The 26,807-nt window shown below is 51.7% G+C and overlaps 3 protein-coding genes across 14 annotated transcripts; 2 read left to right on the top strand and 1 right to left on the bottom strand.

The window, feature by feature from the left end:
• The first annotated feature begins 102 nt into the window (after positions 1–102).
• Positions 103–3,458, top strand: HTRA2 (HtrA serine peptidase 2). Of its 2 annotated transcripts, XM_040458434.1 has the most exons (8): positions 103–761; positions 862–1,066; positions 1,156–1,350; positions 1,591–1,623; positions 1,858–1,963; positions 2,142–2,211; positions 2,897–2,992; positions 3,100–3,458. In XM_040458434.1, exons 1-8 carry the CDS (start codon positions 256–258, stop codon positions 3,263–3,265), a joined length of 1,377 nt encoding a protein of 458 aa, XP_040314368.1. In that variant the 5' UTR covers positions 103–255; the 3' UTR covers positions 3,266–3,458. The 2 variants fall into 2 exon arrangements, with proteins under 2 accessions (XP_040314368.1, XP_040314369.1); XM_040458435.1 differs by lacking the exons at positions 2,897–2,992; positions 3,100–3,458 and adding an exon at positions 2,315–2,544.
• Positions 3,414–22,033, bottom strand: LOXL3 (lysyl oxidase like 3). Of its 8 annotated transcripts, XM_040458419.1 has the most exons (16): positions 21,916–22,033; positions 20,205–20,529; positions 18,231–18,394; positions 17,379–17,593; positions 9,864–9,920; positions 9,164–9,223; positions 6,664–6,883; positions 6,241–6,421; positions 5,942–6,096; positions 5,533–5,700; positions 5,233–5,395; positions 4,784–5,027; positions 4,576–4,691; positions 4,360–4,496; positions 4,152–4,263; positions 3,414–3,967 (listed from the first exon to the last, which is right to left on the bottom strand). In XM_040458419.1, exons 2-16 carry the CDS (start codon positions 20,515–20,517, stop codon positions 3,894–3,896), a joined length of 2,379 nt encoding a protein of 792 aa, XP_040314353.1. In that variant the 5' UTR covers positions 20,518–20,529; positions 21,916–22,033; the 3' UTR covers positions 3,414–3,893. The 8 variants fall into 8 exon arrangements, with proteins under 8 accessions (XP_040314353.1, XP_040314356.1, XP_040314355.1 ...); XM_040458422.1 differs by lacking the exon at positions 9,164–9,223; XM_040458421.1 differs by lacking the exon at positions 9,864–9,920.
• Positions 22,034–22,166: 133 nt separating this feature from the next.
• DOK1 (docking protein 1) lies at positions 22,167–25,737 on the top strand. 4 transcript variants are annotated; one of them, XM_040458430.1, is made up of 5 exons: positions 22,188–22,915; positions 23,273–23,572; positions 23,723–23,816; positions 24,042–24,226; positions 24,465–25,737. In XM_040458430.1, exons 1-5 carry the CDS (start codon positions 22,856–22,858, stop codon positions 25,299–25,301), a joined length of 1,476 nt encoding a protein of 491 aa, XP_040314364.1. In that variant the 5' UTR covers positions 22,188–22,855; the 3' UTR covers positions 25,302–25,737. The 4 variants fall into 4 exon arrangements, with proteins under 4 accessions (XP_040314367.1, XP_040314364.1, XP_040314366.1 ...); XM_040458433.1 differs by lacking the exon at positions 24,042–24,226 and having other exon boundaries at positions 22,167–22,915; positions 24,465–24,600; XM_040458432.1 differs by lacking the exons at positions 22,188–22,915; positions 23,273–23,572; positions 24,042–24,226.
• The last annotated feature ends 1,070 nt before the right edge of the window (positions 25,738–26,807 follow it).

Raw genomic sequence — 26,807 nt, 5'->3', positions numbered from 1 at the left:
GCGCCCCGGAAGGGCTAGCGGTCCCAGCATGCCTCGCGGGCCCTTGGGCCACCTCAGAACTCGCGTCCCGCGGGGACCACAATTCCCAGCATTCACGGGGCGGAGGCGGAGTCGGCCTCCCGGAATCCTGGGTCCCGGCGTGCACTTCTGAAGGACTTCAGGTACCGGCGTGCTCCGCGTCCCGCTGTCCGCCAGCTCGCGTCCAGGGCACCGCCTCTGTGTAGGGCGGGCGAAGAGGCAGCCGAGGCGGAGCTGATGGCTGCACTGAGGGCGGGGCGGGGTGCAGGCTGGAACCTCTGGGGATGGCGGGCTTTGGGGGGGGTTCCCTGGGGGAAGGGGCCCCTGTTGACCCCTGACCTCCGGGCCTTGCTGACGTCAGGAACTCCTGACCCTCGGGCCCGAGTGACTTATGGGACCCCCAGTCTCTGGGCCCGGTTGTCTGGGGGGGTCCCTGAACCACGGACGTGTCTGACGTCGGGGACTTCGGATTCCCGAGCACGGCTGACTGCAGGGTCCCCGGATCTCAAGACCCGGGAGGTCTCAGAGACTCCTGGAACCCGTCCGCGCATATGGCTGGCGGTAGCGCTGGGCGCTGGGGGGGCAGTGCTGTTGTTATTGTGGGGCGGGGGTCGGGGTCCTCCAGCGGTCCTCGCCTCGGTCCTTGGCTCACCGCCCACCTCTCCCCGGAGCCAGTACAACTTCATCGCAGACGTGGTGGAGAAGACAGCACCTGCCGTGGTTTATATCGAGATCTTGGGCCGGTAACGGTGGGGAAGGGCAGGAGGCACCCAGCCGCGGGCTAAGGGGCGGGCGAGCTAGGTGTCTGAGTCTCCTCACATCCTTGCTTTACCCCCACCCTAGGCACCCTTTCTCCGGCCGCGAAGTCCCTATCTCGAATGGCTCAGGATTCGTGGTGGCTGCCGACGGGCTCATCGTAACGAACGCTCATGTGGTGGCTGATCGGCGCCGAGTCCGTGTGAGGCTGCTTAGCGGCGACACGTATGAGGCCATGGTCACAGCTGTGGATCCTGTGGCAGACATTGCCACGCTGAGGATTCAGACTAAGGTGGGGGTCTAGGCAGGCCGGGTCTGGTTGGGACTGTGAATTTGCTCACATATCTAGACGACAGGTCTCTTATTCCCATTCTCTCTTAGGAACCTCTCCCCACCCTACCCCTGGGACGCTCAGCCGATGTCCGGCAAGGAGAGTTTGTTGTTGCCATGGGAAGTCCCTTTGCACTGCAGAACACGATCACTTCTGGCATTGTCAGCTCTGCTCAGCGTCCAGCCAGAGACCTGGGCCTCCCCCAAACCAATGTGGAATACATCCAGACTGATGCAGCTATTGATGTGCGTCCTGATATGAGAAGAATGGCAAACTAGGTTGGGGGTTGGGGGAAAGGCTGTGTGGGGCAGGCACCAACTGTGATAGCTGGTGGACGAGTTTGTATACAGAGGTTGGGCTGCACATATGTGGCCACTGTGGCTGGGCTGGGAAAAGAGAGATTTTGGAGAAAGTGCCTACATCCTGGTTATGCCCCCAGGCGTAGAGTCCCTGGATCTCTTCCATATTTTGTCCTTGTCCTGCAGTTTGGAAACTCTGGAGGTCCTCTGGTTAACCTGGTGAGTGGGACATCCTTCTTTCCAAGAATCCCTGCTCCAGGTCAGTGTGAGAAGGGGTGTGTGTTCCCTAATTCAACGACGTTTGGTCAAGTTTCTGAGCAGTCTCCTGTTGGTTATCTCCCAAAATCCAACCAGATCTCCCCAACTCCCCAATACTTCCTGCTACTCTTGTTCAGGTATCTCCATCTCCTACTATTTATTTGGGCTAGGGAATAGTGGGCTCTATCCCTGCAGGATGGGGAGGTGATCGGAGTGAATACCATGAAGGTCACAGCTGGAATCTCCTTTGCTATCCCTTCTGATCGCCTTCGAGAGTTTCTGCATCGTGGGGAAAAGAAGAGTGAGCCTGGCTTGGGGGAAAAGGATTCCTTTAAGTGGTGGGAAGGGCATTCACTGGGCCTTGCTGGAGAAGGGGGAGGGGTGAAGTGTGGGGAGGGGGATGGTGGGGGTCTGTTGGGAGGAAAGGGAGGGGAGGGAAGGATGTAGCCGAATGAGGCTCATTTGTCCCTCCATCACAGATTCCTGGTTTGGAATCAGTGGGTCCCAGCGCCGCTACATTGGGGTGATGATGCTGACCCTCACTCCCAGGTATGAACTTTAAAAGTAGTGACCTGTAGGACTACCAGTGTACTCAATGGTGGGCAACTAGCATCTCTGTTGAGCTTTGTTACCAATTTTATCTTTATCTAAGATGAGTTGCCTCATACGTGGAGCTATCAGAAGAGCTGTCCTCTCTCATCATATTGACTTTCTCACTCCAATCCATTTTGCACACCTGCTACCAGATTGATTTCATCCTGCTGCTGCTTTAAAAACTTCAGTCCATTAACCTGGTGTTCAGGGGCCATTTTCCATTTGTCTCCAGTTCGGCCTTCCAGACCTGGCTTCTTCCATGAATATACTCTGTTTCAGCCAACCTGATTTCCTACTCTCATGTTTTTATTTATGTTATTCTTGCTTTATATGGTTAAATACCAGAACCATGCTTCTACACCCAAGTTAAGTTCTACTCTCTCCTTAAAGCTTCCCTTAGAATTCTAGAATGACATTAGTGTTATTTAGTAGTGTGTGTCATTTGGAATTAGTTGCTTTTTACATACATGTCCTACTTCCTAACTTCGAGAAGGCAGAAAGTGAATTAATTGCCTTTGTATCTGGAGTATCTAGTGCATGCCCTTGTCTATACGATTGTCAGTGTGTTGATGAGAGATTTGAGGTGAACCCAAGGGAGAGTGCCTTGGTGTGGTTAACAGGGTGATCTATGTCCTTTCAGCATCCTTGCTGAACTACAGCTTCGAGAACCAAGCTTCCCTGATGTTCAGCATGGTGTGCTCATCCATAAAGTCATCCTGGACTCCCCTGCCCACCGGTGAGGGAGAGACTGCATTGTGAGGTGGGGATGGGTGAAGCGTGCATGTGCCCTTGAACTGGGCTGTCTAGTCCCTCCTTTCTCTCTCTGTCCATCTTTCACCATAGGGCTGGTCTACGGCCGGGTGATGTGATCTTGGCCATTGGGGAGCAGCTGGTACAAAATGCTGAAGATATTTATGAAGCTGTTCGAACCCAATCCCAGCTGGCAGTGCGCATCCGGCGGGGACCAGAAACATTGACCTTATATGTGACCCCTGAAGTCACAGAATGAGTGGGTCAGCAGGACTCTGAGGCTCCTGCTCTGATTTCCACCTGGCTTTCCTGGCCTAGGCTCTGAGGGTACCTGGACAGAGGATTAAATGAACCAGTGGGGGGCAGGTCCCTCCAACCACCAGCACCAATCCCTGGGCTCTGAGGAATCACACAAATGCTTTTTATATAAAATAAAATTATACCTAGCATCATGTTATAGTCAAAAATAAGGGCGGGGCGGGGGGTACTGATCTTTTTCCCCATGAAGAGGCTAGAGGTAAAGCTGTATTCCCCCTGAACGGAGGGGAGATACTGGAGCTGACCATTCTGACCTCCCTATTTGAGAAAATGAGCTCCTGCTGTCTGTTGTTCTGGGCAGTCAATCAGGTGCTGCTCTTTGTAGTGTGCTTCACTCAGTGCTGGGCCTGGGAGCAAAAATTCCCCATGCTTGGCCACAGATCCGGCAGCTGGCGTAGGAAGGAGGGCAATAACTTCGTTTTGATGTTTCCACATCCATAGCACACACTGGATGAGCATGGCTGGCCTGCTGACATCAGGGGTTCCTTGGTAAGCTCCTGAGGTAATGGCAGCCTCAGACCCCTGCCATTAGGGGCCAGTGGTGGTTTTCAGAGGAGGGTGGCAGCACCTTAGATGACCTGGTTGCTGGTCTGGCCAGGGTAGCGCTCAAACTTCCTGTTGGCCTCTTCACTGAAGGCATCACCTGCAAGGTGAATGGGCAGTTTAGGCAGGGAAACGGACTCATTGTGGGGGAGGGTGAGTAGAAGTGGAGAGGCTGGGAGATCCAGAGGAGGGTGGGAAGATATAGAACCGACTTTGGGAGAAGAGAATGAAGGCCTTTCCTTCCCATCCCCCAGTCTCTTTGGGCTGCTCTTCCCATCAAATACCAATGTGGCAGTTGTGCACCCAGATGCGATGTCCATCATATTTGCAGTTACACTTCATTGCGTTGTTGGTGAAGTCACTTTCTGCTACTTCAAAATTGGGGTTGATGACCACCTGTGAGTGGGAGAAAGTCAATTTGACCAGTTGCAGTCTTCAAATCTTTAACAAACACTCCTCCCACTTGCCAGCTGGATCTCAGGCCCCAGGCACCTGCAGAATGTAGTTTCCTGGCTTCACATCTGTGATGTCAATCCACTGGCAGTCGATGTCATGCCGGTAAAGATCCCAGCAACCCACGGTAATGCCCTGCTCTCCAAAGTTAGCACACTCATACCTCTTGGAGACATCTGAGAGGGATTGGCATATGTCAGTGTGAGGCAAGGCTGTGGGATGGAGATACCGGAGTCTGTTCTAGGCCCAACTCACCCTCCTGACATTCGGTGTCTTCTAGACAGAAACTAGCTTTGTGGCCCTCAGCCACCTTGGTGCCATTGGGGGTCAGGATATCATAGTGAGTGAAGATGTCCATACTGTGGTAATGCCTGTGGGGACAAGGGAACCCCTGTTTTCGTCCCTGCCCCCAGCAGGCTTGCCCCATCTCCAGTGACCTTGCCCTTCTACTTGATCCTCTCACCCATGACACTCGTGCCACACCCAGGAGTGGCGCCCGGCCTTGGGCCTGAAGTCAGCTCGTCCCAGGTTGTGGATCTGGGAGGAGAATCGGAGCAGACGCCTGTGGCCATAAGGCCAGTTGGCTGAGCGGGCTGAGCGGGCCAGGCAGTTCTCTTCTGCAGCACAGTACAGCATGTGTAGGGGCCGGTCCTCGATGTAGGCGGTCTCCTGCACCAGTGCTGAGTGCAGCAGCAGGTCTGATGCAGCTGCACATGGAAGGGAGCAGAGTGTTGGAAGTCACTGCTGAGGGGTGGAGACAGATGGGGGTGCTTCTGCTCCCCCTGTAGAGTGTGAGAGGCTGCTTCTTCATAGGGAAGGAGCACCCCTCCAGATTATGGCTCTCTTTTTCCCTCAAAGGGGGTGGCCCAGAGCTTCCCTTCCCTGGCTTGCATCACCTTATCCTTCACTCACTCTCGGAACAGATGACTCCAGCAGTGAAGCGGGTTCCTGTTCTCTTGCAGGCAATGTGGGTGCCATGATGAGCACACTGGTCCAGGGACAGCTCAGACCCTGTGCAGCGCACTCCACTCATCACCACCTCTGTTATATTCCCTGAGTCCCAGTACCAGGTCTCCTGGGGACATATGTTGGTGTTTCTGTGAGACCCCCACCATCCAGCCTCTTGGTCCAAGGGACTCATTTCCATAGTCCTCTGCCCCAAACACAGGCTTTGGAGGCAATCGTGTTGGTTTCCCTTTCCTTCCCACTCACCTGCAGGCCATGGTTGGCATAGCCCAGTCCAAGTTGCCTACAGACCACCATGGCCTCCAGTGTCCCCCAGTCATCCCCACAGATGAGCCCCCAGCGAAGGGACCCAGGTCCCCCTATTTGCACCTCCACTCGCCCCTCGTGTTGGCTGCGGCCCCCACTGAGTCGGATCTGTAGTGACACAATGGAAGTTCTGGGTAAGCTTTTGGGGAGGGGTAGTGGGAGCCTATAACAGGTATGTGGCTGAAGGGTGATTCAGAGGCACATAAAGGCTAGCAAGTGGGGGCATCAGGTGGGAGTTGTAGGATGGCAGGGGCCTGGGACAGTGGGCTGGGAAGCTGTCAGGCTGCAGATCATGACCAGGACTGGATAGGATGTGAGATTTCTGGACTAAACCGGGAAGATAACTGACCTTGGTCTCTACCCCAGTGTAGGGCAGGTTGCATCGGACTCCAGCATCTTGGCTATGGGAACAGTCTTCGGCTGTGATGTTCTTGTGGGGGCACTTCCAGAGGGAGGGTTCCTGTCCAGAGCATCGAACCTCACTTAAGTGGATGGCACCCATGCCTAGGGTCAGAGGTCAAAGATCAGGAGGTTATAACTGGACCTTCATTGTCTGCCCAGGGGTCTCCTTCCCACGGACCATACACCACCCCCCGGGAGAGTGTGTACCTCCTCCTTCCCTCTTCCTCCCATTTTCATCCCCCTCACCCTGCCCCATGCGGGCACCACTCAGAGCCTCTCGAGCACTCCCGAAGCCCAGCTCCCGACACACCACGCTGGCTGCCTGCAGGTCCCACTTGCGGTCACAGATTGTGCCCCATGTGCTGGCCTTCAGGACTTCTACCCGGCCCTCTCCAGGGTGGGCCCCACCCTTTAGACGCACTCGGGTCTATAGAGGAGAGAGATGTGCCCAAAGCAGTGAATGGAAACATCAGCACAGAGAGGGCTAAGTAGACCTGGGTGATAAAGGAGATTCTGGTGGGAGGGAGGGGGTGGTCTCAGGTCTGTGGCCCACCCCCTGAGAGGTTCCTTTCTGTCCTCAAAGGTCGGGGCTGTGCTAAGTCAGGGGCTGGCTAGGCTAAGGGGTTCTCCACCTGGGGTGGGGAAGGTTATAGTCACTGTCTCACACACCTCCCCCTGAGGCTTCGACTGTTGTTGCTTCCTCTGGCCACTGGATGCTGCGTAGAGAGGGCCTGGCACACAGCTCACCACCGCAGGGGCCCCCCCAGGGCACCTGGTGGTGTCATTGGCACGATAGAACTCCAAGGAGCAGAGGGAGAGGTGGGCCTCCGTGCCCACGCACGCCACCCCATGCAGACCAAAGGAGTGTTGCTGCCGCTGGGCCAGCAGCCTGGGGGGACAGGAGTGGGGTGCAGTAGGGTAAAACAATGCTCCTGCCTCTTTGCCGACAACCCTCCTCCCCTCCATGCCTCCACCATCCCCCAACCTTTCATGACCATTTTATCCCTTCTTCTTCCCTTCTTTTCTGCTGTTTCCCTCCTTAGAGACAAAGGGAATGGCAAGTTTCCAGGCTGAAAGAGCCCAGATTACCCAGATAGGAGGGTCCTTGGGGACCTGCAGCCAAAGACCACTATGGGTAGACAGCTAGTCTTGACTTGCCTGACAGAAACCTTGCTCCAAATGGCTTCAGGCTGCTGGCCCTAACGAAGGCTGAGGCTGAGGCTGCTGTGCAAAGAGAGTGAGAAGCCAGGACTGCCCAGCTGGAAGAGATGGGCAGGAGGGAGTAGCTGACAAACAGGAAGCCTGAAGAACCAGCGTGAGCACATCCTTCTGTTATGCTGAGGCTGAAATAACTGAATGAGTCAGGATGCAAAGGACTGAGTAAGTCTTGGGTCTAAATGGCTTCTCAGAGGCTAGAGGGTCTTCCAGGCCAGAGTATGATGGGTAGTTATGAGAAGATTATACCAGAAGGTGGACATAGGGAAGGACTGGGGCTGGCACATGTGGGAATGAAGATGTACAAATGCAAGACAGACAAAAGTTAGTCCACGTGACCAGAGAAGGAGAGAATATGCACAACAGAATGGTAGCGGTCTCTCCAGACCTGAGCTGGACTTTAAAAAAAATTTTTTTTTCAACGTTTATTTATTTTTTGGACAGAGAGAGACAGAGCATGAACGGGGGAGGGGCAGAGAGAGAGGGAGACACAGAATCGGAACTGAGCTGGACTTTACTGAGGTAGTCCATGCTTCTGCAATTTAAACATAACAGAAAGAATGTTCTGTAGCCACCCAAGCATGGAAATGGGACTAAACTAGAGATGTTAAACCTTGGAAACCCTTCAGAGAGATGCCTTGAGAGAAGGAGGGGCCTGGTGTATTGACACCAACGGAGTAAGAGATGGCAGTGAGGCGCGTGGTGAGAGCAGTGCCCAGAGAGGAGGGTTGCTATTGGTGGTATGGGCCTGTGAGGCTGGCCTGGCAATGAACTATTTCAGTAATGTGCCCATCACTTGATGTCAGAGGAAGCAAGGTTATGACGACTCAAAGTCATTGCCTAGGAAGATGCAGAGAGGAGGAAACATAAGCACAACAGACAAGCCTGGAGACTTTACAGAATACCTTTGGAAGCTCAGGATCAGTGGATTCTGAAGCTCAAACAGATCAGGTACTCTCCCAAAGTCCTGTTTTGCTGAAAATAAAAGTCAAAGAGGCCACTACAGGAAAAAGATCTTGCTCTTCTAAACTCCCTCCTCCCATTTCCCCACAAGGAACACAGTAAAAACAGCAGTGTGCCCTTGAATTTGGCGTTCAGGGAAGGCCAGAGCATGGCTATGTTGGGCACAGATGACCCTTAGCTAGAAGGTACTACAAGAGTACTCTCAAATTCCAAGCTCCTCTGAAGCCACCACAAGGAGGAGCTGGAGAAGGAGGGCCACCAGGGAACCACTGGGTGATCCCAGAATGTGCAGAAGAGAGGAGGGGACAGAAGAAAGGGATGAATTCTCCGTGTCTCAGCCACTGCTGAAGAAGTTATCAGGGAGACTTCTCATGTGCAAATGGCCTTTGGAAGCCTAGTGAGAGGTAATCAGTGGGGTTGGAAGCTTTCCACTCCCTTCGGTTCTGAAGGACCCCACAAGGAAAATTATGGAACTGGGAGCCTAATTGTGTCAACTGGGCCAGAGACACAGGGGTTATAATCTGAACCCATCCCTGGCAAAGTTTCCAGAGGGGATCCTGAGTCTTACCTCCAAACTGGTAGCACCTATTTTTAAAAAATAAAGTTAAGATGGGAACATTGATCCCTTAGGCAAACTTAACTTCTTGGGGGAGAGGCAAGGATGGCATCTGAAGGAGAAAGTGCTAGAGTATCTGCTAGAATTCACTGGGAGAAGATAAACAAGCCTGTGGAACAGGAGTTCAGTGGATGAACTTCTATCAAGACTTTCAAAAATCCTGTGATAAGCATAATTCCCCAGAAACGAGGATAAGGCCCAGCATCACTTTATGTTTCAGTGACTCATCTGGAAGGTGGTTTCTAATAGCTACTGCCACACCTCCACCTCTAGGTGGGGGCCTCTTAGACCCCTTCCTGACCACAGCTCAATTGCCCTGACTCATCATCACTCTGCACTCTCCCTCTCCTCACACCCAGCCTGAACTTCATTTACCTCTTGATTGATCCCCTGCCCACTCGGGGTTTGGGTTTGACTTTAAGCTTGGTGATTGGTCTGAAAAAAGGAGAAAGAAGTTAGTGGAGGTAGTGGTTAGGTACGTGGCCCAGGAAAGGTAGAGGGTTTTGTTTTCTGTTTTTTTTTTTTTTTTTTTTCCTGTTTCCGGGAAGGACACTTTATGCAGAGTGTGGGAAGGAGTAAAGTGAAGGGGGCCAGGTATTCCACACACTGACGGCTGCACACCACTGAACTCTACTTTAGGAACTCCTGTTGCGCTCTGAATTCAACCACAGTGATGAAAAATCTAGTCAGTCCAGGGGGTGACGGGAGAAGGGGATACAAGGTAAAAGGAGGAGAGAGAATGGGAATGTGGGTGAACTGAATTAAGGGGGGTAGGAGGCATGCAGGTGGTTGAGGCTGGAGTCCAAGCTATTTGGGGGAAGCATAAAGATGAGAAGGCTTCTCCTCAGCCATTCCTACATTATTTCCTCTTTGTACACCCTAAGGTCAAAGCTTGCCCATCCCCATGCCTGCCTCCCCTTCCCTTCCCTACCTCCCCTGGAATGGCCATTGTGCAGTTACATCCCTAATTCATCAGCTTGGGTTCCGGGATGGACATGGATAGGCTGCCTTCCATCCATCCACCTCCTGGGGCCTCAGGGGCGAGCAGGAGGTCCCGGGGCTCTTGCCCCATTACCTTCCAAGGGGCTTGGGGCGTCGGGCCGAGGCTTTGGCCGCTCGCTTCCTCAACTTTCTGTGAGGATAAGACAATAGCAGAGTCAAAATCAGTCTAGAACCAAGTGGGAAAGACTGGTGCAGCCAGGGGCAAACTTCTTTTCCAACAGGAAAATTGGAAAGTCAACAAGATGTTATAACATCAGATACTCCCGAGGCTTTACCCTTCACAGCTGTCTGGCCTCACGCGCACATAACCACACTGATGAACAGTAGTGAAATTCATGGACTCAGGCTGATAGAGCCCCTGTACCAGCACGCACAGAAATTACACTAGGGTAGTGAGTGATGGGGACGAGGGGCAATATCAGGGTTGATCTAAACCTCAGGGGAGGTCTATGGGGAAGTGTATAAGTAGAAGGATGTTAGGATTGTTAAGATCGCCAGACTGACCCGGCAAGGAGAGAGAACTGGTTTGGTCATAGGGAGGCTAACTGTCTTTTATTCTTGGATGCTCTTTGACTTCTGGCATTTCCACGTCTGAGGCCAGTGAATTAGGACCAAGCACCAAGGCTGGATGTCCAAGGACAGTAACTTGATTTGACTGGGGAGCATGAAGCCAGGCGGCTTAGGATGACAGCATCCTTCCTGCCCAAATTAAATCCCATATGCTTTAGTCATTTACAAACCAAGCTCAGCTCCCAAACTTACGTCCAGAGAAATAAGTTCTAAAACTTTATTTTTTAATTGGCCTAAATATTTGACCTATTTTATTTTTCAAGAGGTTGGCTTAAGTCTAAGGTCTGGAAACTAGGTCTGTTTCTCCTCTCATTCTCCTTTTGATTTCAAAGACTTTTTTTTGCCCCCTCTTCGTTCTGTCCAACTATGTATAGATGAATGCAGGTTTTGTCTGTCTGTTCTTCTAAGTTTATGAGACTCCCTGTTATCATCTTAGTTATTCTTTCTTTAAACACGTTCCTACTCTTGTTTCTCCTGAGGAGTCATATCTGGACATAGTATACTGTGTGCAGAAGCACTGGATGTTAATAAACAGATTTGAAACAGCTCTGAAGTTGCTTGGTATTTCCTGCCCTGGCTTTTTCCTGAGGATGGATTTAGTTGGTCTTTTTGCCAAAATATCCACTGTGTCCAACATTCCTTGGAAAGAGTGCACAATAAGTCTCAGGTCCCTTTCCTGAGACATTACTAAGAGTTTAGAACCTTTCATCATATAAGTATAGGGTGAAACTTTTTCTCCAAATGTCTTTTTCTCAGATATGTCTAAAATGAAATGTATTTTATGTTTTCTTTCAAGATTACCTTGATCCTCCAACTAGTACTCAGAAAAATGTATTATTATCTAGGGATGCCTGGGTGGCTCAGTTAAGTGTCAAACTCCTGATTTTGGCTTAGGCTATGATCCCATGGTTCGTGGGATCAAGTCCCATGCTGTCAGCATGGAGTCTGCTTGAGATTTTCTCTCTCCCTCTCTCTCTCTCTCTGCCCCTCCTCCCCTCACATACATGCTTTCATGCTCTCCCTCTCTCTCTCTCTTAAAATACATAAGCATAAAAAATGTAGTATTATCTAGATCTTGGAAGTACCTCTTCTCTATTTATAAGGTTTTATATTATACATCATATGGTACATACGATTTTACATATATATATTACATATATATATAATAAAATACAATATAGATTATATTAAGGATCTGGTACTTATTTAATACTAGTACTGATACTTGTTTTGATTTACACTTGCACATTCACAAATGTGCTTGTTTCCCCTTACAATTTGTTCCTTCAGCCATCAAACATAAAAACCTACCCGCGTCAGCATCACCTTTTCTTATCCACCCATCTCTCTCCTCCAAGACCACTCCCCCAAAAGGTTTCTGAATTCCATCCTTTAGGATCTTTTTTCTCCTAAATTGAGAGGTCGAATACAATCTCTCCTCAACTGAATCATTTTAAACCTGTTCCGATCTCTCCGACACACACGCACATATACACACCCTCCACCCCATATCTCCCTTCCTCTTCATAGAAAAAATTGTCAAGAGTTGTCAGTGCTCCACTTCTATATCTTATCTCTTACCACTCATTCCTTAACCCACTCCTTTCTGGTTTTCCCCATCACTCTGCGAGAATAGATCCAGTAGACAGCTTCAGTTTTCATCATGTTCCCCTTTTGGTAGCATCTCACACTGCTGTTCTGTCCTTCTCTTCCTCCTTGGCTGTCCTAACACTATGAGTCTGGTTTGATTCCTCATTCCAGTTGCTCTCTCTTGGTCTTCTTTGCATGTTCCTCCTCTAGCTAGTCACTTACATTTTTGGAGCCCTAAGGCATTCTTCTCACTCCACATCCTCTCTTTATATGTTCCCATTTACACCTAACCTGGTATACTCCATTGCCTTTTTTTTTTTAATTTTAAAGTTTATTTTGAGAGAAAGAGAGAGTGTCAGCAGGGTAGGGGCAGAGAGAGAGGGGAGAGAGTATCCCAAGCAGGCTCCATGCTGTCAGCACAGAGCCCAATGGGCGGTGGCTCCAACTCACAAACCACAAGATCATGACCTGAGCTGAAACCAAGAGTCAGATGCTCAACCAACTGAGCCTCCCGGGCGCCCCTGCCTTCTTAATGTTTCTAAAATGTAATATAGGTGCAAAAAATAAACCTGTAATTCTTTCAGCAAAATCCACCCTAGAAACCTAGGAGTCAACTTGATACTTCTCATCTTTGGTTCCCAAAGTCAGTCCAGAACCAAGTCATGTCAGTATTACTTCCTAAACATCTCTTCAATCCACTCACTCTTGTTCTTCTCCACACCATTCTCAGAAATGCAGAGTGGTTTTTTTGGGGGCCACAAACCTGATCATGTCCTCTTACAGCCCTACTCATGAAAACACTTCAGTCGCTTCCCATTGCTTTTAGCATAAAGACCCAAATCCTTAGTGTAGTCTGTGAGGTCTTCCATGATCTCTCAGCACCTCTGTGTTCTCAGCACCTTGCACAGTGCTTTGCAAATAGCAGGAGTTCAGTAAATAGCTTTTAGCACTTAAGCTCTTAGAACCTCAATTTCTTTCCCTGCAAAAGGGCAGTAAATGGTTCAATTATCTCTACATTCTTTTCCTTTTCTAAAATTCTACAGCTTTCACGTGTTGTAGGGAAGAACTATAAAACCAAGTTGAAAAATGATAAACGCACCTCATTCTGATTTTCTCATTCCTTAAATCTTACTGGCTTCCTCTAAAAGCCAGCAGATGTATCTTCTTTCTCTATGGAAGGTGGAGTTCTTTATAAATGATCTTATCTATCCTTTATGATTGTACCACCCATGAGAATGCTCCCTCTATGTGATTTGGCCGTGAAAGGAAGCCTATCTCATATCTCCATCATAGAACTCTCAGGACTCTTGCAACCTCTCTCCTCACTAAGAATGGTCTCTGTTCTTAGTATGTGTCCTTCTCCAGCCTTCATATCCTAGACTCAGTAGGAGATTCCAAGATGTACACAAATATTCCTGATCTCTGAAAATTACTTCAGGCCATGCATACCTATAGGTAATTCCTGGGTCTCAAACATCCCAAGGATGGCTCACTTCTAAAGCTAGTTCATATTAACTTGAAGCCCAGAGATGCCTGTTGGCTTGCACCATCCTTCTCTCAAGCAGCTTCAGGATCATTTCAGGTGCCCCTCCCTTCTCTTCTATTATCAGTCATCCTTCAGCTATTCATCCTCTCTCTTTGTTGTCACCCTCCTAATCAGCTTCGTTTTTATAACAAGCTTCTAACTGGCCTTATGGCATCTAGAACCTCCTCCTCCAATTCACTACTATCAGGTAAACTTTAAAAACACTGGTCTTATTTTATCATTGTCCCATACAAATACTTTTATTTTTAATTTTTCCATAAGATAAAGATCAAACTCTCCAATCTGGCATCAAAAAGTTCCATTTTTTGGCTTTTATGCATTCAGATCTTCCTTCCATTATTTCTCAGCACAATTTTCTACTCTAGTCAACTGTCTTTTGAAAAATATCCTAGTCACTGTCAAATTTGTCAGGGTCAGCAATAACTCTGTTTTGCTAAATCCAGCATTTGTGTCTCAGTCCTTGTGCTTTTAGACCCACCAGCAGCACCAACTCAGGTGATGGCGCTCTTCGTCTCCTCCTTGAAGCGCTTTATTTGGCTTATAGGCTGCCTTGCTCGCCTGGTCTTCTTTCTACCTCACCTTGCTGTTTGCATTTCACTTTACCTTCCTGACATAACATTTAAGCTCTCTGTTCAGTCCTTGGACCTCTTTTTTCCTGTTTACATTCACTCCCTTGGTGATGTCCAGTTTTAGGACTTAAAATATGTTTATTCAGCAACTCTAGAGTCATATATCCAAAAATTAAACAGGTCCAAAACTAAGTTCTTGGTATACAACACCCCTCCCCCCAATCCTCACACAACACATGCTTCACCCATTGTCTTCCTTATCAAGTAAGGCCATCTCCATACTTAGCTCAGACTCAAAACCTTGGGGTGAACCTTAATCGCTCTCCTCTCCCACCACATTAAATCCATCAGCAAATCCTGTCGCCTCTACCTCAACCATACACAGAATTTTATAATTTTTCATCTCTTTCACTGGTCACCATCACCCTCACTTTCTGTACTTGGCTTTCAGGAGATAATAACCTCCTAACTAATTTCTCTGCCTCCTTGATTCTACTGTATCCCTCACAGTCTATTCTTTATATATATATATATATATATATATATAAATTTTTATAATGTTAATGTTTATTATTTTTGAAAGAGAGAGAGAATGAACAGGGGAGGAGCAGAGAGATAGGGAGACAGAATCAGAAGCAGGCTCCAGGCTCTGAGCTGTCAGCACAGAGCCCAACATAGGGCTCGAACTCACAGACGGTGAGATCATGACCTGAGCTGAGGTCAGACGCTTAACCGACTGAGCCACCCAGGTGCCCTCCTCACAGTCTATTCTTAAAGCAGCCAAAATAATACTTTAAAAATGGAAGTCAGATGTCACGCCTCTGTTCAAAACCTCATCTCCCACAGAGTATACACCAGTCCTCCCAAATGGCCCTATGCAATCAGGCTTCCTATTCTTTCCCTATCCCCTCTTATATCACCTTTCCTATCATTTTCTCTCTTGTTCACTCAGCTGCAGCCCCAGTGGCCTCCAGGAGCATGACTCTTCTCCCCTCCCTCCCCCTGCTCCCTAGGATCTTTTCATTTATCATTCCTCTTCCTGTCAACACTTGTCTAGATTTCTACAGATTGTGCCCTCACCTCCCTTAAATCTTTTCCCAAATGATGCCTTTTCAAAGAGGCCTTCTCTGATGGCTCTTTTTAAAATTGCAATCTCACTTTTACTTCCTAACTCCTTCCCTGCTTTATTTTTATTCATTACACTCTTTGCCATCCTTGCATTTAAAAATTTTACTATTTTCTGATTCTTCCCTAGTCCATGAGATCAGGGATTTTTGTCTGTTTTGTTTACTGTCGAATCCCTAGTGCCTACAACAGTAGACAATATATAAATACTGACCAAATGAATCTCTTCACCTTTGTTCATGCTATCCTCTTCACTTGAAATCCCTGCTTTTTAAATTGTATAAATTTTTCAGAACCTGATGTTGGGGTCAGGCAAAGTAAAGAAAAAGCACAGAGAAAGAAGTATAGCTCCAAGACAGATAATAGCAAAGGAGCACAGCACACAGCTGTTTTAAAACAGTTTGAGTCTCCAGACCAGATAAAGTATACTCCTTGGGGCTGAAAGAACTTTCAGGTGTGTCTGAGAGCCAAGGCAATGAAAATCTGAGCAAGTATGGAAAAGACTAGAGGTTGGACAATGTATTTACTTTCAAAAAGAAGAAAAAGGATTCCTTAATCTAAAGAATAATATTTTAAAATAAGTTATTAAATGGAAAGTTTGTGAACAGTGGGGAAAAAATATGGAGATGCTTAGAGACCCAGAAGGATTTCAGTAAAAGTTAGCTCAAACCACCATGATTTCCTTTTTTGATAAGCTTTCTAAATTGGAAGACTGGAAAATGGCCATGAACATAATATATCTAGATTTTAAGGAAGACTAACAAAATCTCCCACGATTTCATTATAGATAAAATGGTGAAATGCTGGCTACATCATTGTAGTGTTCAGTTTGTTCCCAGTTAGTGGGAAAAAAACATTTCACAAGTAATGAGTAAAGACTTGATGAGTAAGGAAGGGTTAGACTTTGGTTTTGAACATTTCAATAATTTTAACAGTCACTCTGATGAAGCCAGAAGACCTAGCTATCCTGTATATCTTCCAGAGGAGGCTGGGAGGGATGATAAATGGAAAATAATGTCAAGATTCAAGATAATCTCATGGGTTCACTGTGGCTTTTAAGTGGCTTTTAAATGATGTATCAAACTAACTTAATAGAATAAACTCAACATAGATTTAGGTTCAAATAGGCTTTTCTATTAGTATCAAGGATAAAGGAAGATCTGAATTGGTTTTAGATGATTACTAGTTCAATATGAACAGTGGGATGTTTCCTCAACAGAAAGGCATACAAAATCTGGGCATGCTCTACTCAAAGTTGAGCATTTCTACTGTACCCTGCTCTAATCAGACGATATCTGACGTTGTGTGCCCAGTGGAAGCTGACCTAGATGTCAAGAGGTCTTTCTGCAAAACTCAACTTAGGAAGAGCTGAGAGGAAAAAAAAAAAGTATTTCAGCCTGCAAAATAGAGTGACTGTAAAGATTTCCAAATTCCTCTAAACGACCACATATGATGCTCCAGGGTTGCGAGGCACGGTAAGCACAGAGCAGTTTACCAGTGTGATTCGTTACCCTGGTAGCCAGTGCGTACCCCAGGGCTCCAGGGCAGTTGGAGAGGGTCGGGCGCCTCGGCCAAAGGGTATTCTGGAAGACTTGCCTAGGAGTGCCAGCGGCTCCCGCGCTCACGGACGCGCCTCGAGGATGGCCGCGACCGAGGGGCAGGCCTCACCTCTCCAGGAGACCCCCAACCCTCAAGGTTCGGCCCTCTGGCGGGGACTCCCGCGCCCAGCCCGGCGCTGGACACACCCAAGCGCCGCCTCCGCAGGGCGCGGCCGCGAGCTCCTTGAACTCGGACGTCGGGCCCCGGAGCCGCGCCCGCGCCGTAACCGTACCCGCCCGCGACACAGCCGGCCGCTGGGCGTGGCCTCGCCAGGCTCGGCGCGCGCCCCGGGGAGCCGGGACTCTGCCTGCCAACCGAGGGCGTCACGGGTGCGGACGCGCGACCGGCCGCCACTCGCCCCGCCCCGGTTGCGGACCTCAGAGAGCCGGAGCCTCGCTTGCCCCACTTCGGACCCGCCCTGAGGAGCCCTTCATAGTTCCACAAGGTTTCTCAACTCTCCAGTTTCGAAAGGGCCTCCATAGTTCCCCACTGTTCCTGAGCCCCGGACCCTCTCCGAGGTCAAGACACCGCTTCCTAGCGAGCACCCCTCCATCCCAGTCTGTTCCCCCCAGCGCCCACGCCCCTTCACCTGTAGAAGGCCGTGTTAACCCTCTTTTCGCTAGGGAAGCCCAGCATCCCGCAGACCACGTGGCTGTTATGGGCGCTCCAGCCTTTGTCACACACTTGCGACCAGCCTTCGGGAAGCCTGACTTCGACCAGTCCCTCGGTCACTGGCAGAGGCCGCCTGCCCCTCCCCACGGCGGGCCGAAGTCGCACTTCTTCCACTTGCAGGTGCTGTTCTACCTGGGGAGGGGACCACAGGCAGAGGACGGAGTCTCAGTAGCGACTTTTATTTGTCCTGCCACCCTTAAGGAACCCTGATCAGCGTGCTTGCCATGAAGACAGTGGCGAGCAGGGGCTGACACAGGGCTGAGAGGCACTCCTGCTCTCTGTGGGGAACTGACTTTCCTGCAACCACGGGAGTGGAAGGACATGTCCTGCTCTGAGAGGCGATTAAGGGTGCGGAGCAAACTGAGGAAGGAGCAGCCAAGGCGGCCCGGAGCACGAGGGAGAAGTTCACAGAGGAAGTTGCACTGAAGGAAGAAGTAGGAGAGAGTAAGAAGGGAAATGTTCCAGGAGAGCAGGAACCTCTGAGGAGAGGGAGAGCAAGGGATGTCCTGGGGACCAGGGATGAAGTTGGAGAGGCGCCTGCCAGGTTTAGTGACGTGAATGCTAATGTGAAAACAACCCTGGGCTTTAATATGCCTAGGAGCATTATCATTTGTCCCCCACCCCCTCAGCCTCACACCGACTCAAATGATCCCATGGGGCATATAGGATCCCCTACCTTTTAGCATCCCCTCTAACCACATATAACCACCCCACAGCCCTCTCTGGCCATCCTGGGGTGTGTGTGTGTATGTGTGTACGAACGGCAGACCTCAATGACATTAGAATCCGAGAAGCCGGGGAGGCGCTGGTCCTTGCAGATGACTCCAGCATCCTCATCATGGGTACAGTCACTGTTCCCCCAGCCCCGGGAGGCACACTCGGTCACACTCTGCTCAGTCCCACTGCAGCTCAGGTTGTCCAGCCAGATGCGGCCTGTGGAGGGAGAGATGAGGGAACAGGGAGGCTTGTGGAGGCAGGATGGAGGAGAAGGGTAAGTGGTGAGGATTTGGGGGAGAGTGACCATGAAGGCCTCACACCTGGCTTGATGATCCCATTTTTCTGGTTAGATAATGGGATGTGAAAGAGGAGACCCTGGAAGGGAATAGGAAAGGGAGCACAGGATTGATGGAGGGTCAGTTGTGATCGGGGGGATACTCAAGAATTTGGTAGGGTGAATAAAAAACCAAGAGTCAACACTGAAATTCTGATCAGTCCTGACCTATTCAATGATAGCTACAATTAATCAAGTATGTGTTGTGTTAGGCACTCTGCCATGTATGTATATACATGATTATCCTTAGAACAGAGCTGCCAGAGGTGTTATCACCATTTTACATAAAGAAATTGGGGTGACCACACAGCCAATACATGGGGGCTTAAGGGTTTGAGCCACTTGTGAGACTTGGAAATCTAAGATCCTTTCCTCTCAGCTTCACTTTCTCCCATGCGTCTTCCCTGTCTGTGTTACTGCATTGCCCCCTTGTTTTCCTCTCTGCCTGGACCATCCTGAAATGAGTATTGCTGACTTCTCAGAGTTGGGATGGATTCAATTCCCCCCAGAAGCCATGGGATTCCACCCAATGTGACTGTCTGTCCCAACCAATGGCAGGGACCTATCATGCATACCCTGACAGGACTTTCCCAGCTTCTGCTGGGATACCTACTTCCTGCCCCACCAGGCCACTGAACCATCACAAAGTCCTTGTGACTCTCTATGACTATCCCCCAAGGTCTGATTCAGTCCTTCGATGCCATCCAGGCAGCTAAATGACTGTCAGCTAAATGACTGTCCTCTTATTTGGAGACAACCTTCATGCAATTGCTACCCAAAGCTTTTAGTTTTCATACCAAACATCCCTGGTTTCTTCAGCTATTCCCTCTTGAAACTTGGCTTCCAGTCTTTCACATCTGGGCAGCTCTCCTCTGAAAGTATATCCATTTTCTACTCTCTCTTTATTTTAAAAGTAGGCTCCATGCCCAGCATGGAGCCCAACACAGGGCTTGAACTCACGACCCTGAGAGCAAGACCTGAGCTGAGATTAAGAGTTGGGCACTTGACCAACTGAGCCACCCAAGAGCCCCTCTACTGTCACTCTTTAAATGTGGCAACTACAAGTGACGCTTTATTCCAGAAGTGGTCCAGCCAGTAGGAAGTGGAGGATTAGCTGCAGACTGCACCAGCTTCTGTCCATCAGTCCCATTGTGGGCTCCTACAATGTAAGCATCCTTAGGTCTCAGAATTCCTCCTAAGCGCCTACTAGCCACACTCATTCTTGTCTTAGAGTTTATACTTGTTCTTAGTTCCAGCTTGTTGGTTTCAGCTCTTGCCTATAATCTGATTTGGTCAGCTGCAGTATCTGTGATCCTTTCTGGCTTTGGGATATCCAGACATCACTTATCTGTTCTCAGCTTTCCATCAAACCAACTGTACTTTAACTGTACAGGGCTCACCTGTATCAGGGCTGTCCTTGCATGTAGCAAGGTAGAATCATACTTCTGCAGAAAAAAGGAACTTAGAGATCATGTAGTCATTTTGCACCTAGGGTCTCTGAAGTTCAGAGAAGGCACTGACCAGCTTAAGGTCACACAGTTCTGGGAAGCAACTGTGTTGATTGGTTTCTCAGCCATGGGTTTACTTGACACTGGCTGTTTTTGGTGTCCTGGGTCCCTGTGCCTGTGCCATCTGGTGTTCCCTCTCCCTGCATTTAGACAATACCTAGGCCATGCATGGAGCATTGCTTACCTGTTCCAGGGCCATATTTGGCACTGTGGGTCCAGCCCGTGGCCTCTGTGAAGCCCAGCTCTCGGCAGAGGACGTGGGCAGCCTGAAGCGTGAAGTCGTCATCGCAGATGGTGCCCCACTCGCCAGCTCTCTGTATCTCCACTCGGCCCTCAAAGGGCTTCCTGGGGAAGCCGGCCAGCCGGAACCGCAGCCCCTGGCTCCCAGCCCTCTTCTCGGGGGCCGTGGATGGGGATGGAGATCCCAGGCATGAGCTGCACAGCAGACAGAGCAGCAGCCCCCATGGGCTCCGCTGCCAGATACTGACAGGTCGCATGGCAGGGAAGGCCTGGGTGCCCCAGAGAGAGAGTGTGTAAGAGAAATCACAGATGAAGTCAGGCCTGGGTTCCAGAGAGAGGTCGTGAGAGGAAGAGAGACACTGAATAAGGACAGAGACAGAGATGGTGGGAGAGAAAGACAGGGACCCATGGACTAAGTGAGAAAGAAACAAACTAAACAAGAGCACACGGTGAGAGAGGTGCAGACTAGGGAGGGAGGCGAGAGACAGAGACCCAGATAGGCTCTCCCTCCCTTTTGTAAAGAGTAAAACTGTCCCCATCAGTTGTTCTGTCTCACAACGTCCTTTCCTAGTTCTGTCATTGGCACCTCCATCACCCCCACCCATTGGTCTAAGAGACCCAGAGATCAAAAGATAGTGATTAGAGACCAAGGGCAGAGAATGGTCCAGAGAAAGAGATAAGACTGAGCAAGAGGGAGACCCAGACAGGATGTAAGAGGAAGGAAGCTGTGGGAACAAAGCGGGAGCAAACAGAAAGAGATAGCAGAGAGAGACAATGTGGAAGATGGATAGAAGGTGATTATGAGAGAGCCAAGTACACAGAGCAATGGAGAGACATGGGCAACAGGTGAGGAGAGGGACTGGCAGGAGCCAACGAGGGGCAAGGGGCGGCAGGAAGGACCCAGATGATTCCATTCAGCCATTCGGACAGAGGACAGACAGCTACTGATTGTGGAGAGAAGCAGGCAAGGGGGGTTAGGAGACCCTCAGATCTTAGTTAGGTTCCTGAATGGGAGCCAAGCCCAGAGTCCTGTCTGGGCAGATCCCAAGGCAGAGAGGGCAGAGACCAGAACACATGGAGAACCCCCTGCACACCCTACCCAGCACACAGGCTCTCACATGCCCTGCAGGTTCAAGGGGCCCAGGAGGGCCAGGCCTCAAGCTGGGAGGGGTGTGGGGTGGGGTTGTCCAGACCTCCTGCCAACACTGCCATGGCTGTCACTGGGCAACGGGAGCCCAGGGCGCCAATCGGCTCCTCAGCCAAGGCCTTTCCTCTGTCTGGGGCTGAGAACAGCCCCTCTCCAGCAAGAGGCCCCCCGAACATGCTTTCCCCCCACTCAGACAAACAACACAACAGGAAAGCTTTGTTCTGGGGACATTCTGGCTTGGGGGCCCAGGGGTAGGGCCTCACAGAGGAGCCCCCAGCCTTAGGGCCCTCGCGGCTGCCCTATTTGGAACATCCTGCAGCCCCCCACCCGCCAAATATCTGCCTCCTCTTTCCACTCTCCTTGTGTCTCACTCTTCTTTAACAATGATAAAACCCTCAGTGGGTTGGGTTCCCCTCGACCCTAACCCGCATCACCCCTTTTCGTGGTCCCTCCACCATCCTCCCATCCGAAACGCTCCTTCCTCCCGCGGCGGCGTGACTCCCCCTACCTTGGCTGAGCGGGGACCTAGGGGCTGGGAGAAGAGTCCAGGTCCTGGAGATCAGTCCTAGGACTTCCCCAAAAAAGTGCTCGGCCAGGGGAGACTGGACCCCCCCCACTTTCCCCCCTCTCCTTTCGTCCCTCCCATGTCCCCTTGAGCCCTCCCACATTCCGCCCTCTCCCTCGATTCCTCCCAGGCCAGTTCCCTCCTCTTCTCCTTTTGGTCCTCCCCTCCCCCGTGGAGCTGGCCGCAGCCGCTCCACCTCCCTCCGCCCCCCACCGCCGACCCTCCCGGCCTGCTCAATGAAGCTTTCTTTTCCCGCGGGTTGGAGGCCGGGCAGCTGCGGTCAGTGAGCTAGACACGCAAAAGGCCATGGGGCCGCGGACCGGCCCGAACGGCGGCCGCTGGGGCGGCGGGAGTCCGCGGCTCAGCTCCGGGCTCCGGGAAGCCTTCCAGTCCCCAGCCCCCATCCTTCCCCCAAGTCCCGGGCTCCGCGGAGTGTAAACAGCCCGACTCCAGCCGGGCTGGGGGCGGGTCCGGTCAGGGGAACCGAGGCTATGAAAGCCCACATAGTCCCTCCGGTGCCCCAGAATGCCCACTGGCGTTTTCGGAGTGACGTCACGGCCTTCACTCTGACGTCACGTTGAGCATAGACGTCGTACACAACCCTTAAGCCCAGGCGCGCCAGAGCCATCTGGTCGAAACCGCGAGCTTTCTTTTGGTGAAGCCACTTGTGCGCGTCCCAGGACTGTGGGCAGGGGCCTAAGAGTGGTGCACCGCCAACTTATCTGGGGACCCCCTCCCCTTTCTTCCTGCTCCTCTCCTGGCTCCCCCTGAGCGGTCCGCGAAGGCCGGGGGAGGGGCGGGAACGCCTCCGGAGGCTCGGCCCCGCCCCCGCCCCGCCTCTAGCCCGCAGGGCCAGGAAGCGCGGAAGGAACCGCCGGGGGCCATGGACGGGGCTGTGATGGAAGGGCCGCTCTTTTTGCAAAGTCAGCGTTTCGGTACCAAGGTAGTCGGGGCAGGGGTTGCCGAGTCCCATCATACCTAGGGGTGGGCTGGAGACCCCAGAGAGAGAGAGAGGGAGGGGGCGGCAGCGGGTTGGATGGAGCTCCGGCCGGGAGTTGTAGAGCCCTATGACGTTCCCGCGAAGTTGATTTCACACTGCGGAGAAGCGGCGGCCGGCCTCGGGGTACGCCCTTTCTGGTCCTGGGGAGACGGAGGGGCATCCTTCTCGGGAAACTTCGCCGTTCGTAGGGAAGATTTGGACCCGAAATCGGCCCGCGCCGGTTCTCTCCTTTCCCGTCGGGGCGCAGACAGCCGGTGCTCGCCCGCTCCCTCCCCAGCGTCTCTCGCTCTCTCTCCCTAGAGATGGAGGAAGACCTGGGCCGTGCTCTATCCTGCCAGTCCCCACGGCGTAGCGCGGCTCGAGTTCTTTGACCACAAGGGGTCGGGCGCTGGAGGGGGCCGAGGGGGCTCGCGCCGCCTGGACTGCAAGGTGATCCGTCTGGCAGAGTGTGTGAGCGTGGCCCCCGTGGCTGTGGAGAGCCCCCCTGAGCCCGGCGCTTCAGCTTTCCGCCTGGACACTGCGCAGCGCTCCCACCTGCTGGCGGCCGACGCGCCGTCCAGCGCCGCCTGGGTGCAAACGCTGTGCCGAAACGCCTTTCCGGTGAGGGGGCCGGGGCGAAATGCACCGGGGCCAAGAAGCGACGCGGGGTGGGGGCAGTTACAGCAGTAAAGGGCCTGAGCTGGCTCAGACCCTGGGAACAGCGTGGAGGGAATTGCGGGGTCCTCCATACTGTTCTTCTCTTTACTCCAGAAAGGCAGTTGGGCTCTGGCGCCTGCTGAGAACCCACCCAAGCTTTCTGCCTTGGAGATGCTGGAGAACTCGCTGTATAGCCCCACCTGGGAAGGTAGACGGCTGAGAGGCCCTGGCAGGGATGGGGGGGGGTGGGGTGGGGTGGGGAAGGAAGGGTGTCCTTGGGAAGGGAGTGATTAAATGGTCAGGGGCCCATGGGGAAGTAGGAAGCTCCTGAAACTGGTTTCCAAGTGAGTGCTTGGGCAACCTGTTCCTGCTTCCCCAGCCCCCTCACTCACCTGTGCGGCCAGGTGCCAGTCTAATTGTGTATTCCTTCCAGGATCCCAGTTCTGGGTAACTGTACAGAGGACTGAAGCCGCTGAGCGCTGTGGCCTGCATGGCTCCTATGTGCTGAGGGTGGAGGCTGAGAAGCTGACTCTCCTGACCATAGGGGCCCAGGGTCAGATACTGGAGCCACTCCTTTCCTGGCCTTATACTCTGTTGCGCCGCTATGGCCGGGACAAGGTGCGGGTTCTGTTGGGGCGCACTGACTTCCTAGGTGGGGCTAGCTGTGGGGTTGGTGGGATGGGGCAGGACAGGAAGGTGGGAAGCCCTGTCCTCAGGATAAACCTTCCTTGCCTAGCCCATGACCCTCCCTTCCTCCCCAGGTAGTCTTTTCTTTGTGGATCCCCTAACTAGGTTGGGCCCTGTGACTTCTCTCTCATGGCTCCTGGTAATGTGTTTCCCTCTACGCTTTCTTCAGGTCATGTTCTCTTTTGAGGCTGGCCGCCGCTGCCCTTCAGGCCCTGGAACCTTCACCTTCCAGACAGCACAGGGGAATGATATCTTTCAGGCGGTTGAAACTGCTATTCACCGGCAGAAGGTCCAGGGAAAGGATGGTCAAGGGCAGGACAGTCTCAGAGCCGATCCCCATGAAGGAGAAGCGGCAGAAGGGAAGTTGGTGTCCCTCCCTGGCACTCAGGAACTCCCGGGCACTCCTCCGGCCCTGTATGCTGAACCCTTAGACTCACTGCGCATTCCTTCAGGCCCTTCCCAGGATTCCCTATACTCAGACCCCCTGGACAGCACCCCTGCTTGGGCAGGGGAGGCGGCACAGTTAAAGAAACCTCTTTACTGGGACTTGTACCAGCATGTGCAGCAGCAGTTGCTGAAGGCCAAGCTGACGGACCCCAAAGAGGACCCCATCTATGATGAACCTGAGGGCCTGGCCCCAGCTGCTCTCCGGGGCCTTTATGATTTGCCTCAGGAGCCCAAGGATGCATGGTGGTGCCAGGCTCGAGTGAAGGAGGAGGGCTACGAGCTCCCCTATAACCCTGCCACTGATGACTATGAAGTGCCACCGCCTCCTCGGAGCACAAAGCCCCTCCTGGCTCCCAAGCCCCGGGGCCGGCCCTTCCCTGAGCCTGGAGTTGCAGCTGGTGGCGGTGGCAGTGGCGGTGGCGGTGGCAGAGGCCACAGTTCAGACACTGTCCTGTACAGCCAGGTCCAAAAGAGCGGTGGTGCCCCGGGGAGCTGGGACTGTGGGCTGTCCAGGGCAGGGGCTGAAGGGACCAAGGCCAAGGCAGAGAGCTCCACATGAGAGGGCGAAACTGGGGACACTGTGGGAGGACCACGGGAAGGTGGCACTGGGGATCAAAGATACTTGTTAGGACCTGCAGGAACCAGAGGGCCGGAAGGTCCTGTGTGAGCCAGCCCAGGGCACCAGGGGGACCAGGGGAGTCAAGGGGAGGATGGTCAATCTCAAGAAGTCCTGAAAGTGGGACAGGTGGCAGGGGTGAGGGATAGGACTTGGGAGATAGCAGCACCCCTAAGTCATCCTCCCCAAAGGAATGGACAGCGCTGGACCAGGTCTATGAAGAGGGGTGCTTGCTCTGAGTTGGTGCAGTCAAAGGGGCCTACATGGAGGCTACAGGGAGCTGCTGAACTGTGCCTGGATCCTGACCCCTGCATTGTTCTTTGCCAGAGACATAGATTTTAAAAAGTTTATTCTCATTAAAGTCAGTTTGGGTTTAAGAGGTCTATGTGTGTGAATAGTCACAGAGATGCCATGGTGGCAGGGGTGCTGGGTGGGTGTGGAGGGGGTCAGGAGAATCCACAGAAGGAGGATGGGGTCGCAGGTGAGTGGAGGAGTGTGGTGGTTGAGAGCCTGGGTGGTCCAGTTGGGCCCACGTGGGCTTGAGCCTGTCTCTGTGATACTGAGCAAGTCATATAACATCTATAACCCTCAGTTTTCCTCAGTGACCCCCTGTAAAATGGGAAAACCCAATTACAGTCTCTACTTCACAGGGTTGTTTGTGTGAAAGGAGTTAAATTTCTCAAGTACTTAGTGCAACCTGAATCGCAGATTAAGCATTTTATAAATGGTAGTTATTCTGTAGGTGGAAAGGGCCAACGGAAAGGTGGACAGGAGTGCCTGGGTGCCTCAGTCAGTTAGGCGTCCGACTCTTGGTTTCAGCTCAGGTCATGATCTCACATTAACGAGATCAAATCCTGCGTCGGGCTCTGCGCTGACAGTGCTGACCCTGCTTGGGATTCTCTCTTTTTCTCTCTCTCAAAATAAAAAAGAAAAGAAAAGAGAAGAGAAAAAAGAAAAGAAAAGAAAAGAAAAGAAAAGAAAAGAAAAGAAAAGAAAAGAAAAAGAAAAGAAAGAAAAAAAAGAAAAGTGGACAGGCTTGGGGAGAGAGAAATAGGAAGGAAACAGACCTTTTCCACACCGTTTTCCCCTTCTCTTCTCAGCTATAGGACACCTCCTGCCCCCCCCACTCCCCACTCTGCCTGTAGGTATCAGCACCAACTGCTTTTCTGTCTGAGGGCTGAAGGAAACCACAGTGTGGTGGGTGTAGCAGGAAGAATGCAGCCTTTGGAGGGGCGCCTGGGTGGCGCAGTCGGTTAAGCTTCCGACTTCAGCCAGGTCACGATCTCGCAGTCCGTGAGTTCGAGCCCCGCGTCAGGCTCTGGGCTGATGGCTCGGAGCCTGGAGCCTGTTTCCGATTCTGTGTCTCCCTCTCTCTCTCTGCCCCTCCCCCGTTCATGCTCTGTCTCTCTCTGTCCCAAAAATAAATAAAAACGTTGAGAAAAAAAAAAA

This window comes from Herpailurus yagouaroundi, unplaced genomic scaffold (assembly GCF_014898765.1).
Source record: "Herpailurus yagouaroundi ecotype Mexico unplaced genomic scaffold, PumYag 221, whole genome shotgun sequence".
Classification (NCBI taxonomy): Eukaryota; Metazoa; Chordata; class Mammalia; order Carnivora; family Felidae; genus Herpailurus; species Herpailurus yagouaroundi.
The sequence above is the reverse complement of the archived record's forward strand: the minus strand, read 5'-3'. Positions and strand labels throughout refer to the sequence as shown.